The 13,830-nt window shown below is 50.9% G+C and overlaps 2 protein-coding genes across 2 annotated transcripts; both read right to left on the reverse strand.

Annotated features, from left to right (window-relative positions):
• Nucleotides 1-1,692: 1,692 nt before the first annotated feature.
• CCL16 (C-C motif chemokine ligand 16) lies at nt 1,693-5,586 on the reverse strand. Its single transcript, XM_069481037.1, is given in 3 exon segments — nt 1,693-2,524; nt 2,945-3,065; nt 5,476-5,586. Coding segments are annotated over 3 exon segments (360 nt in total). The 5' UTR covers nt 5,552-5,586; the 3' UTR covers nt 1,693-2,361.
• Nucleotides 5,587-7,540: 1,954 nt separating this feature from the next.
• On the reverse strand, nt 7,541-10,510 carry CCL14 (C-C motif chemokine ligand 14). The gene is made up of 3 exons (XM_069481038.1): nt 10,214-10,510; nt 8,187-8,301; nt 7,541-7,754 (listed from the first exon to the last, which is right to left on the reverse strand). Exons 1-3 carry the CDS (start codon nt 10,302-10,304, stop codon nt 7,667-7,669), a joined length of 294 nt encoding a protein of 97 aa, XP_069337139.1. The 5' UTR covers nt 10,305-10,510; the 3' UTR covers nt 7,541-7,666.
• Nucleotides 10,511-13,830: the final 3,320 nt, after the last annotated feature.

Genomic DNA, 13,830 nt, shown 5'->3' on the forward strand with positions numbered 1-13,830 from the left:
TAGGGAGGGACTAAAGCAGGTAGCACTGGCCCCTGTGGAGGAGCGAGGGCAGCAAGCACGTGGGGCAGAGCCTCCAGCCTCACCTGCCTCTGAGCCCCTGCCTGGCCATTGTGGTGACTGATGGGTCATTGCACAAGGTGAGGTGCTTTGGGTACAAGTAACAGAATCCAAGATCTGCTGACTGGCTAGCAAGAAAAGGGGAATGCCCACATGTCCACTGACAGATGGCTGGGTAAACGAAATGTGGTAGATGTGTACAATGGAATACTTCATTATTCAGCAACCAAGAACATATTATTCAGCCTTAAGAAGGAATGAAGTTCTGACACATGCTACAATATGGATGGACCTTGAGGACATTATGCTAAGTGAAATAAGCCAGTCATGAAAGGACAAATACTGTGTGATTCCACTTACATGAAATACCTAGGGCTGTCAAATTCATAGTGAGATAAAGTAGAATGGCGGCTACTAGGGGCCTGGGGAGGGGAGTTAGTATTTAACAGGTACAGAGTCTCAGTTTGGGATGATGAAAAAGGTCTGGAGATGAATAGTGGTGAGGGTTGCACAACCACATGAATGTCCTGAATTGTACCCTTAAAAATAGTTAAAATGATAAACGTTACGTTTACTTTAGTGCACATGTGCATGCCCACCCAGAACTGACTTAAACACAACAAAAGTTATTGCTGAGGTCCTGAAATGCCACCATGGCCATTTAGGAATTTTTAAAAAATTTTATTTATTTATTTTTTAAATTTCAGAATATTAGGGTACAAACATTTTGGTTACATATATTGCCTTTGCATCACCCAAGCCAGAGCTACAAGCGTGCCCATCCCCCAGACAGTGCACTCCCCTCCTCCCCCTCCCACCTGCCCGGCACCGGATGAATGTTACTTCCACGTGTGTGCCTAAGTGTTGATCAGTTAGAATCAATCTGATGGTGAATACATGTGGTGCTTGTTTTTCCAAGGAACTTTTTTTTAAAGGCGGGATGATGGGAAAGTCGCTGGGGCATGTCATGGAACTGAAAGACTAGCCCCTAGCCTCGATTAGGACAGGACGTGAGACAGTTCCAGGGACTTCAGGGCAGAAGTTCATAGACCTCTTCCCTTGGGACGCTGCCAGAAACTCGCTTCTCCTCTAGCAGCAACCAGTCTGTGTATCTCAGGTCCAAATTTCAAATCTCTCCGGGAGTCGGGTTGGCCAGCTGGCTCAGGGGGCCGCCCTGCAGGGGCAGATTGTCCTGGGCAGGAGCGGGGGGCAACAGGCTTGTGTGTTAGCGACAGGGCCTCTGGGGGCAGTTATGGGTCAGTTTACTAGAATCCAATTCACTGAATGGACAGTGTTCAGAATGATCGCTTCACCACATTTATCTGCTTCTCTTAATTACCTAGCCTCAATCGCCTGATTTTTGTTTTGTCTTCACAACAGCATTTTGGGACAATGTTGATCGCAAGGGAGCTGAGTCAGCTGCCGGCTGCTGAGCTGGAGATTGAGGGAGAGATTGAATATATGTCTGGCCTTGGTGCTATGGAAACCCTCTAGCCCCCAAACTTGACAAAATTCTCAAGGAATGAGGAGAAACCCCTGAAAAAACTGAGATGAAGCTTCCTGTACCCTCGCAGAAAAAAAGGCAGGAAGTTAGGAATCAAGTTGGCAATTAAGGAAGTTTTATTTATTGCGTGCTTGAGTTTTGGACCAAGAGTTTACCCCCAACCTTGTCGAATGCCCTTTCCCTGTCCTGCAAAGCTCAGCATGGGAGGTGGAGATTTATGCCTCTTTGTTTTTGATCAGGGACCCTCTATACCCATGCCACCCTGAAAAAGACTGAATCTGAGTGGGATCTAGCAAATCCTCGGCAACAGGGACAAAAATGATTCGTGTGAATATTCCCACCCTGACCTGCTAAGAAAAAGTTATGTCATAAAAGAAAAGAATAATGGAAGAAAAAATGCATCCAGAAAAAGGGATAAGGATGGATAGGAAAAGTCAAGAGTTTCTGGGGGCTCTTAATGGGTCAAGACCCAGAGGCCAGAGATGGTCTGGCAGGTTGGAACCTGGCTAATTATTCAGAACGGCTGGGGTGCTGGTGAGAGCTGAGGAGCTGAAAGCAGAGCCAGGAGAAGGACGTGAGAGAAGTTTTTCTGTGTATTAAGAACGTATCTCTGCCTACCTCCCTTAACTTTGGCATTTTTCCCGAGATTGAAAAAATATTCAAAATGCAGTTTCTTTGTTTCAATCATTGGCCTGTTTCTCTGACTGTGGCTGTGCTAGTTTCAGAGCACAAAGCTGCCCCTGTCTCCATGGGTTTGTTCCTTCCTTCCATAAGCTTGCGCTTCTACTAAGGTCCAGTCCTCATGGGGAGCTTCGGAGCTGGGGTTGGTCTGTCTTTGATGTATTACTTTTAAGCCCCGAGTTTCTGGAGGGCAGCAAAGGTAGGCTGGGATCCTTGATGTACTCTTGGACCCAGTCGTTGCTGGGGTTGCTGCAGACGTCTCAGTTCTTTCTGGTGACGAAGCTGCAGAGGCAGAATTAGACTCTCATGGGCTGCAGGCTTGGTTGAGGCCCTAGTGCACCACCCCCCAGCTCACACGGGGCTTGTCTCATGTTCCCTGCAGCTTCCCTAGGCCTCCTCTGGCTGGCTGCCCTCAGAAGACCTCTCCTTCTGGCCTCAAGACCTCATCATCCCTTCTCTCAGTCCCTTCCCCGCTCAGCCCACACCCTGTGGCTTGGGTTTCTTAACGGCCACCATCTATCGGACCACACAGCTGTGAGTGGCAAAAATCAAGAATTAAACCCAGACTCCTGAGATTCAAGGCCCAGACCTTAGCTGTGATTCCACTGCTTCCAGCATGGAGACCTCTTGGTCCTGTGATCCCATTCCTGCCCCGGGGATCCTTGTCCCTCTCCACAGCAGTATCTGTAGGGAAGTGCTTACATGATTGCTGGCAGCTGACAGCTGAGGGCCTTCCGGTAGCCTAGCACCAGTTTCCTTGGCAATAGTTTCTCCTGATACTTCAGGCAGCAGGTGGTCGGCTGGTTCACCACCTCAGGAATTTCTGCAGGAATCACATTGCAGGCTGAGCCAGGAAGGCACAGAGGGGAGACCACCGCTGACCACCTCCGTCTCCCATCAATTGCATTTCACTGCTCTGATAGCAAAGCCATCTGTTAGCAGGGACTGATGAGAGCTTGATGGGCAATAGAGAAAGTGAAAAAGATAAACCCCTCTGGGGGACACCCATGCACAACCTTCAGCCTCTGAACTGAGTGTCCCCAGGACAAATGACTTGGTTATTTGCTGATAAATCGGGACGGAGCCGCTTCACTTTCTTGTTTGCTCATGACTTGATCTGACAAACACGTCTTGAGCTCGTGTTACATGCCAGGCTCTAGGGGAGTAAAAACATGAGGACGACACAGCCACTGGCCTTGAGTAGTGAGGGTGAAAAGGGAAAGTGAAAGATTAAACAAATGCTACACTAGAACGTGGTCCGGGATAGAATAGACTTTGGCACAAGGTGCTGTTGGAAGAGAATTAGGGCACCTAACCCATCCTTGGTGGCTGAGGAAGAAGTCCCAAAGCAAGGGGTGCCCGAGTTGATTCTTAAAGAACGCGCAGGGTTTAGACAAAGGAGGAGTAGGACCTGCAAGAAAGAAATGTAGGAAGGCCAGGAGTGGGGGAAGCTCAGTGTGTTTAGGGAGCGCTGAGCAGTTGGGGGTGGCTGGGATGCAAGGTGAGGAGGAAGGAGTGGAGAGAGATGAACTGGAGAGAGGAGGGCCTGGACACACAGCGACTGAGCTGTGGTGGAATTTGGACCATCCTAGAGGCACAGGGAAGGCTGAGACCAGAGAGGAAGGGGGAGGGTGGAGCCGTGAGTGAGAGAAGTTAAGGCAGGAGGAAAAAGCATATGATTTAGGCCTCAGGGTCAGGCAGCTTGGGTCAGAATCCTGACTTGATTTGAAGTTTGGTTTGAATCATGGGCAAATTTCTTCATCAATATAGGTTTAAGTTTCCTCATTCATTAAATGGGGGTAAGAAGATACTTATATCCTAGGATCATGGTGAGAATTAGTTGAGAAAATGCTTGGAAAGCCCTTAACGCAGAGCCTGGCACACAGAAAGACTCAATTAGTGCTTATAATATTTATTATAATTAAAAGCAAGTGGTAATAACGACAATTCTTCTTGCCTTGGCAGTGGCTCTTTCCCCTCTTCCCTTTGATGCTTGCAGGAGGCTGGACTGGATGGTTTCTGTCACCGCGTTTCCCGTGAGCTCCCCTGACTACCCACCAGTTGGGGCTACTACACAGGAGGCCAGACCAGAGACCGCCCTGAGTCCCCAAACCTGCAGAGTGCAAATCCCTTTGTAGCCTGACCCCTCGCCTCCAGCTGGTGGCAAAGCTTGGGACATCTCGAGAGCACCGTCTGCCTGGCCCATGCTTTGTGTGGGCCATTTTCTCTTCCCTGAAGTCTCAACCCCCTGGAGTGGCCTGACTGAACTTCTGGAAAAGCATTGTTGCCGCCTCCACCCACCAGACACACACAGTTCCTCCATAGGTGGCCCTACACACAGTCCCCTCTGTGAGAGACATTCATGTCCTGGGTTCTCAAAGCAGAGTTTACCCAGATCAGGGCCATCCTGACAGTGTGTGGGCGGATTACCAGGTGCACTTGACCCTTGCTCCCCGTGCTTATATAGGCAGCCAGGGGAGACTGCATGTCCAGGGTAGCCTTAAGGGAGAAAAGAGGGGCTGGGCAGCCTCAGGCAGGTATGTGGACAGGCTGAGTGTCTTTGTCCCTCCCCTGTCACCAGGTCCTCATAAACGATGGTGGAGGCAGAGGATACAGAGTGGGCAAAACAAACCCTCTGCTCCGGAGGTCCCAACTCCCCCTCTCCCCATAGCTCCAAACCCTTTCAACCCCTTCCCTCTTTCCTGTAGACTTTATCCTTGGGCTGGGGGATGGAAGAGGGGTGCTCTTGGCCATCCCACTGGGACTCATTCTGGTTGTCTGACAGTCCCAGTAATCCATGACCACCACTGTCAGGAAGGGGTGTCTAGGTTCACACTCCCGTCCCTGGGCTTGGTCCCAGGGGTGGCTTCAACCTTCCTCCCCCAACTCGTTCTCCCAGAACATCTGCTGCTTTCCTCATGCACTCGCCTCACCCTCCCCTTCATCATATACATTTTTATTGCATTTTCTGCTACTTCCTTGGCTCCTCCTCCTAAGTGATCATCCCTGGTCTCCATCCTTGGGACTCCTGGGGAAACTTGTCCCTGGGGATCTGCACCAAGCCCAGCTCTACTTACAAAGGGGAGAACTGGAGGTCAGCAGCTGTACATGAAGGTGGGGGAGCCCCCAGGGCTGATGGGGCCGGAGACCTGACAGTACTCTTGGTGTCACCTCCCTGCCAGCTGCCTGGTTCCCCTTTCTCACTCCTGCCCTACTGGGACAAGTGGACTCACTTGGCTGGCTGTTAAAAGCAGCAGTAGTGGTGAGGATGACGATGAGGAGAAAGAAGGCAGCCACAGAGACCTTCATCCTCTCAGTGGGGTGGTACAGCTTCAGGGGACAGCCGAGCAGAGATGTCCTCCTTGCAGCTGGTCATCGCTCTCCGCCTGCTCAGCTCTCTGGACTCTGATCGAGTCAGAGCCGGTGGAGAAGGAGAAGCAATGGGCCTCGGTGTTTGCTGAAAGGCAGGGCAGTGGAGGACACGGCCTGGTGCAGAGTTGAATTCAGTGAGACCGAATTCATGCGAAGGAATGAGCTGGAGAAGGGGTGGCGGATGTGTATGGGGTCAGCCACCTTGCACGCCCTGTCTTACTTAATCCTCCCGATAGGGAGGTAGCAGTTCTTCTCTGGGGCCACTGAGGCTTAGAGAGGTTGAATAAATTGTCCAAGGTCACATGGGTGGAGGGTGGATAGGCAGTGCTGGAAACAAGATGTGTGTGATTTTATTGGCTACCTGCCACCATTTCTGTGCTGGGGAAGAGAGAGGGAGGGTCGAGCTGCCTGTTTCCCCGAAATGATCCGTCTTGGGGAGGGTGAGCATCACGCAGGATTAGAGGGAGCACGGACTGAGGCAAGGGTGGGGTTTACCGGCCTCTGAGAAGGATGGTCCCTAGACCCAGTCCAGACCCAGTCCAAGGACACACGATTGAACTCACACACTTTCATGTTACAGATTATATGCTACTAATATTCTGAAAAAACAATGCGTCTGATCCTTGGGTCTCCATTTGTTACTGAAGTGTCTGGCTTATTTTTGAACGCTTTTATTTATCTCCTTGGACCTCGGACTTGGGACCGATTTTTAGGTATAGCTGGCTGGTCCTTCCTGGGTGCCTGCAGGCACCCTGCCACCCTGGCCGGCCATGACCAGCAGAGGGCGCGCCAACCCTGTGCTCCTGACCACCCGCAGGGCCGTCCGGAGTTCCAGCTTCGCCCTCCCGGGTGGCCTGGGCTCTGGCCCTGCCTGCCCACAGCATCACCTCTCCTCAGTTTGCCTCAGGAGGAGGGATGGAAGGTACAGCGGATTTTGCCGTTGATGGACTGCGAACTTTAGAGACACAGGGACATGTTTCAGGAGTTGAGAGGAGCGGGAGGCAGGGCAGGAGGGGGAGCGCGCAGATCCTTATGGGGCTTGGCGTGGCTGCATGTGGACAGGTAGACCACAAAGTGCAGTTAGTCCTGGTGGGTTCAAGGCAGTCAGTGGTGGAGAAGCCACTTGTCTGTGGAAGGTGGGAGGCCAGGGGAGGGTGGCCTAGTCCCTACGCTGGGGCACGCTCTTACTCCAAGCACACCGAGGTCCTCCTGGAGCCCTGAAGGTGGGTTTGAGAGCCTATTCTTGTAGCCTCTCTATCCCTGTCTCATTCCTTTTATTTCTCCCTCTCTCCAACCATCCATCCATCTATCCATCCATCTATCCATCCATTTCCTGAGCCCCTGGTATGGGCCTGGCTTTCTGCTAGGCCTTGCGGGGGATATGAAGACGAGTACATGAGTAAAACAATACAGTACAACATGGTGTACGTAAGTGGGGGGAGGGAGGTGGGATTGGATAAAATGTGTCCGTGGATCATTCCTATCCCAGACAGCAGTGAGGACAGGCCTTGGAGACAGCACAAAACAGGGCTATGGAGTTTGATGGCTATGGAGAGGCCTTTATGAAGTTGTGTCTGTAGAATCAGGTGAGACTCTCAGCTTTTACACTTATTGTGAAGCTTAAGTAAGAGAATGCACATAGACTGCATAGCAGAGTGGTAGAATGTCGAAAGCACTAAGAAAATGGCATCTGCTGTTGTTTTGTTGAGGAAGTGGCCTTCACACCACGTTTCTTTCTCACCTTCTGCTTCTCACTACCCCCCTGTAGCAGGCCTGACCCATTTTTTGCACCAGGCTCTGGCAAAACTTCTGCAGAGTAAAGCTGGATGTGGAGGGTGCCACACCCAGGCAGGGCTCACTGGCGTCCTCAGGCCACAGCCAGGGAGTAAACTGAGTAGAAACGAATGAGGGCAGTGGAGGGCATGGATGGTTTTTAATTCAAGGCAGGGCAGTGCAGGGGGTGGCTGGGGCTGCGAGCCGGGGCAGAAGAGGGGCCTCGACCTCTTCTCTTCAGATCTCTGAGCTGTGCCTTCTCCACTACCTCCAGGTCACTCAGTTCTCCTCCATGTCCTTGATGTAGTCCTGGACCCAGTCGTCACTGGGGTTGCTACAGATGTAATGGCCCTTTTTGGTGATGAAGCTGTGGAGCAAGAGGGAGAAGGATCACAAACCGAGGGGGCCGGCAGCTGAAAGAGCCCGTCCTCCCTCCCTTCCCAATTCCCTGCCTGACCTAGACTGTTTCTCCCTCCTTTGCCAGAGACGGCCCAGGGCCAGCCTTCCAGACATGCTCTTCAGCCCCTGCGACCCACAGACCCATCTAGTCTCTGTGTACTCCCCGGGGAAGTGCCCTCTTGCCTTCTCCCTGCCCTGGACACCTCCCCATGTGTGGGGACAGCTTTCCTGTGGCTCCTGCTGGCTCCAGCAGGAAAGCCCCCAGATTGCCCCTCGGCTGCCTCTCTCTGCCTAGGTGCCCTGGGAGGTGCCCTGGGGGTCCCCACTCCACATCCTCCCGCCCCCCCCCACAGGCCCTGCTGGCTCCCTCTCCCCCACGTGGTGTGTGGGTGCCACCTACACGATTCCAGGCTTGGAGCACTGGCTGCTGGTCTCATAATAATCCGTAATGCGGTAACGCGGGAGCTCGTGGGTAGTGTAGGTGAAGCAGCACTCGGCGGGGTGGTAGGGTCCTCCTGAGGGGACAGCATGGGGAGACGCTGAGATACTGATGGCTGCTTCTGCAGCCCACGGGCGTGTAAGAAGGAGGAGGGGACGGCCCCGCAGAGCTCAGACGGAGGGCTCTGGAGCAGCTCCGTCCTCTCTTCCCACCTCGTAGGACTCCTCAGGCTCCTCTTTCCCTCCTTCATTAGCAGTCACCCGCCCTCCTTTCCCTCAGCCCCTCCTGGAGAAACTGGCTGATGACTTTCAACTCCGGAGCTGAAGAGCAGCAAACCCAGGCCTTCTCGGTGGGCTCACACCACCTGTGGGGGCCGACTTGCCGAGAGGGCTGGTAACCTGGCCAACGTCACACAACCTGTGTGCCTTATTCGGGGAGGATGCTCCAAATGCGAGAACGATTTGGGAGAAATCCCAATGGGGGTTAGGAGACGTGCCATTTGGGAATGCAGAGCCAGCCCCTCCTAGACCCCAACCTGCCCGTGTCCCCATTGAACACTCGGCCTGCAGAGAGGGAAGGATGCCCACACCAAGCCCCAAGGACGATGGCCGCAGGGTCGGGACACCCAAATCCTAACCCAATCTTGCCTTTGCTTTCTTCCTGCTGTGACCATTGTGCTTTTCTTTTCAGTTTTCTCCTCCATAAATGAGGCCTTTGGACTTTGGTTTTTACACTGAGCTCCCTGGGTCTTAGGGGAGCTTCAGGGACTCTCATGGAGGTGCTGCATTTGAAAATGGTGTCTTGGGGATTGTACCCCATTCCACTCTTTTTCAGTTTTAGCTATTGGGCCTCTGTGGGAAATTTTGCTTGAAGAAAAGATTTCTTGGTCTAAAACATTTTGAAAAATCACTGGATTAGGTGATATTTTAGCTTTTTTCTGATTGTGAAATTTCATGGCTCTCACGTGAGGAGCGATTACAATCACGGAGATGGCAGGAAAGGCACTGCAGGCCGGGGACCCTGTGCAAACGAGCCCACGCTGTGGTCACGGAGTAGAGAGACCAAGCGGGTGTGTGGCGTGTGGCCAGGCTGGGCAGAAACAAGGGTGCACACGGCGATGGCCTCGGTGGCCACTGGGGGTGACCAGACGCTTGTGTGGAGAGGGAAAGGCCCGGTCCTGTTGTCCAGCACATTCCAGGCAGCGTCCTCACTATCCGAGGAATAGAATAGGGATCCCGGGACCCTGAGACCCACTCGGGGCTCTGACTCTCGTACCTTATTCCCCGGAACTGACAAATGACTTCAGAGAGACCAATCGAATTGCCCAGAGACCTGCTAACTTTAGACTAACTTTATTTCAACAACTTTCCATGTTTCCCTCCAGATTCTGAAAAGGAAACGAGGTAGATGGCAGGGTGAGAAGTAGTTATGGCTCTCTGTAAAGACAGGTCCTCCTAGGAAATAAGCTGAGGAAAGGTGGCCTGGGAGGGACCCTGGGAGGTGGCCTAGTGTTTCCCTGAGCCCAGCCCCAAGCAGTGCTGCAGGCACAGGGCACGGGTGATGCGGGGAGCAGCTGGGCCCAAATCTCAGGAGGCCGACAGACAAAATAGCCTTGAGGGGCTATGAACACTGTTCCTCAAGCTCCCGGGGACGATACCCCCCCACCGTGGGGTGGGCCACTCTTCTGCCTAACAGCAGTGGGAGAGGAATTGGGGGAGGGGAGAGGAATTGGGGGAGTGGAGAGGAATTGGGGGAGTGGAGAGGAATTGGGGGAGTGCAGAGGAATTGGGGGAGTGGAGAGGCAGGCTGGCCTCACTCTGTGACCGGGAGGGGAAGGGGCTCTGGTCCGGGGGAGGATACGGATGAAGCCAGCTGGCGCAGACGCCCGAGCTGCTGCTCGAGCCCTCCTCGTTGTCTCCCCGGCCACCTAGCTCCCGCCCTGTCCCCACAGGGCCTGGGTGGGAGGGAAGACAAGGTGCTGCACTCACGTGAGGAGGATTTGGCTCCGGCCCCTGGGGCGGTGGTGCAGAGGCGGAGGAGGAGGAGGAGGAAGGAGATGGCAGCCACCGAGACCTTCATCCTGTGGGGAGCCGCTGCAGAAGGAGAGCTGGCCTGTGGGGTCTTCTGAGGCTCCTGGGGTGAGGGAGGGTTGAGGAATGATCATTGAGGCCAAATGGTTTTGAAAATAAGGGAACTAAGATTTTGCAGGGAAGCGATGCCTCAGCGATTTCGTGTCCTGCACGTTTGTTGAGGGTGGCGTGAGGGAAGCACGGAGAGCCAGGGTTTAAGGGAGGACGTGGCCTCCCATCCCCAGGGCAGTAAGTGTGACTCCTTTGACGTGAGCCCTTCCTTAGGCACCGGGCCGGGGGCCCTGGCTCCAACTTAGCAAAGCATCTCATGGCCGGTGTGTCCTGGGCCCAATTGCAGTTCCAGCCTCAGAACAAGGCCGAGTGGAGCCTGGAGGTTTAGGATCTGTTCACCTGGAGGTCGGAGGGCGTTCGAGGTAGTGGGATGAGGTCTGCAGTCCCCCAGGTCAGGTCTTATGCATCAGGGCTGGGAAATCCTCGCTTAAACTCATTAGCAGAACCTGCCGTTCCCAGCCTCATCCCCACCCCTTGCCGCACCCTGGGCTGAAGAAGTGCTCTGATTCTCAGTGGAGAATTCATTTATATAATGGTTGCTGTACACGCCAGCCACTGCCCCAAATGGTTTATGAATATTAGCCCATTTAATCTTTATAGCAGCAGTTGAGGAAACAGGCTCAGAAGCAAAGCCCACGCTGTGACAATTGATAAGAGGAAGTGGGTTCAAACTCAGGCAGTGTTCTTAACCCACAGTGGTACGTCTGTGTTCCTAACCACTACGCTGTGAAGACAGGGGAGACCCGCTGAGCTGTCTAAAAATGTCCTGGCTTGCTTGGGCTCTCCGTAAAGCCTTTCGTCTTAGCTCTTTCTGAGCTCAGGTAGTGGATCCCTTTGACAACCCTCTCCTGGTTTCTGACTTTCACTACAGAGAAGCTTGGTGGAAACCTTAGAAAATGCCTAGTTCAGGGATGGCTAGTAGGTTTCGTTGATTAGTGGCGGACTGGAGCTCTGTGTTGAAAACTATCCCGAGGCCGTGTCCAGGCACACGGGGAAGAAGTGCGGCGGCTGATGTACAGTTTCTGTGACGGTGCAGCTTGCAAGCCGTGTATGCATCCTTGGATTTCATAAACCGGCCATTTACCGAGTGGGAGCTGGGGCTCAGAAAGGCCAGCAGTTTGCTCGTGTTCACACGGTAATTTGGATGCAGGACGACCCCACCTCTGCAGACTCTCAGTCTAGTGGGTTCACCGTGCTGTTCCTGGGGGCACTTCCTGCACTCTGCTTGCCACTGTGCTTAGCTGGGTATTCAGTCCTCTCCTCACCTGGAGTCATCACGGCTGGGAACGTCTGTTACCTCCCTCTGCCCATTCACGCAGAGCCTAGCATGTAGCAGGTGATTCATAAATATGTTTTAAGAGAAGGATGAATAAATAAATCAAACCAGGTCTAAGTGTGTATATCTTACAGGAAATGGCTGAATTCTCATGGTTAGGTGTGGAGACAAGCCATTAATCATATATTTTCTGTATTCATGGTCATCAATAACAACATTATTTAAACTTTTCAAATGAAATGATAACAATTGTCATTAGGAACAATCTCAGAAAACAAGTTGTTGCTGGGACGAATATGAGTTGGAAAGAAATAATGTTCATTTCCTTGTTTTGGGGAGCCTTATAGGAAATTCCTTAATTTTTCCAGCAATTATTGAGTTCCTACCTATTGATATATTAGTCTGTATATGCTAGCTGCTATGATAAACAACCCAGAGCATCGGTTAAATGAAGGTTTGTTTCTTGCTCATGTCCTGGTTCAGTGTGGGTCAGGTGTGGTGTGATGGTGTGTGTTGGGCAGGGCTGTTCTGTGCACTCCTTCGGGAACCAGGGCTGCTTCTATCTTGTGATGCCATTGTTTTCAGCATAGGCCTGCACGGCGGATACCGAAGGGGAGAAACAGAGGAGGATTGGAAGATCTTCATGACCCGGTCCTGGAAATCAATAAATTACTTTCACTCACATTCCATGGGCAACATCAACTCACCTAGCTCTAACCTAATAAAAAAGGGATGGAAAATATACATCATCTGTGTGCCCAGGAGGAAAAAGGAATAGGTGTAGAGATCACATCACTTCTTTGCCACAATATCATATGCCAGGTACTGGGCCAGGCTTGGAGGGAGGGAATCAAGGTGACCCTGACCTCAGAGGACTCAGAGGTTAAAGAGGGACTGAAAAATGTAAAGGAAATTGCAATACAGTGGGATGAATGGAATTTGGTAGCAACATAATTAGAGAACTTAAATGTTCTCTGGTTCACTGGTGATTATGCAATGTTTATTTAAAAATTATGTAAAGTGTTTTTCAAAGCAACACATATACATTGGTTAAAAAAGTTGCATAATACAGAAAGGATGTGTAAGACATAAACTTTCTGAGTTCATGCCTGTCTGAGGTCATTATTCAGCCCTCACACTTGATTGATATTTTGCCAAATATAAAATTCTACATTGAGAATATGTTTCTTTTGGAACTTTCATCTGTGGCGATCTGGTGTTTCCTTTCTGTAGAAGATTTTAGGATTTATTATTCAATCTTGTTTTCTTACTTTTGGGCACAAAAAGATGTTCCAGGCTAATCCTGTACTCTCCCTGGCCCAGCCCCTGGAATTAGGCATTTCTCCAATGACTCCTGATTCCCTTTTGTGAAAAATGGTCTTGAGAAACTGTGATCTGAATGCTTGGTGTGCTCATTGCTGTGGGGATGGCATTGCTTTTATGTCTGAGCTTTCAGTGGACAGACTAGGAAATATATGTAAGCACATGTGTATATTTAAACTTATATCTATTTCTATTTATGTGTTTCATACATTACTAGCAATTTCTATATCATCATCTTTCTATCTATATGAAAACCCAAAAGTTTATACCACAATTTCCAATTCCAAGTCAACACCATGGAGTTATTTCAGTCTTCCTCCTTTCTGTAGGTTTCCCTCCCTACTCTAGCAGTGAGAAACTGGCTCCCATTAACCTCAGTGTATCTACTTGAATTTGCTTAGTCCTCTGGATGTCACCGATCTGGCCACACTGGCTGTAATCTTGACTCCAACCCTGCTGGCCTCAACCATGTGGGTCGTCCCCTCTGCCCTAGCCCTGGTCGGGCCCTATTGAACTATATTACTTTTTAAATATTGTCTCTCGTTCTAAAAGCGAAAGACTAAAAATATGGGTGTTTGCCTTTGCTATTTTTATGCTTTGCTGATTTTGGTGAAGATCTTTTTAAATCATTTTAATGACTTTTAAGCAATTTTTTTCTAGCTATTTGAGACAACTTCTGAGATTTTTTACTTTTAAAAATTCAAAGTTGGTTGTCAGACTTATTTAGCCATGTTTGACACTTTTTCTAATTATATATTTCTTTTATAATTAAGCAGCTCTGATAAGCTTTGTCATAAAAAAATCAAATTTCAGCACATGTGAAGAACTGGTCCATTTTGTTGTGTGTCATTGAAAAGACAATGAT

The sequence above is a fragment of the Eulemur rufifrons genome, chromosome 9 (genome assembly GCF_041146395.1).
Source record: "Eulemur rufifrons isolate Redbay chromosome 9, OSU_ERuf_1, whole genome shotgun sequence".
In the NCBI taxonomy this organism is placed as follows: Eukaryota; Metazoa; Chordata; class Mammalia; order Primates; family Lemuridae; genus Eulemur; species Eulemur rufifrons.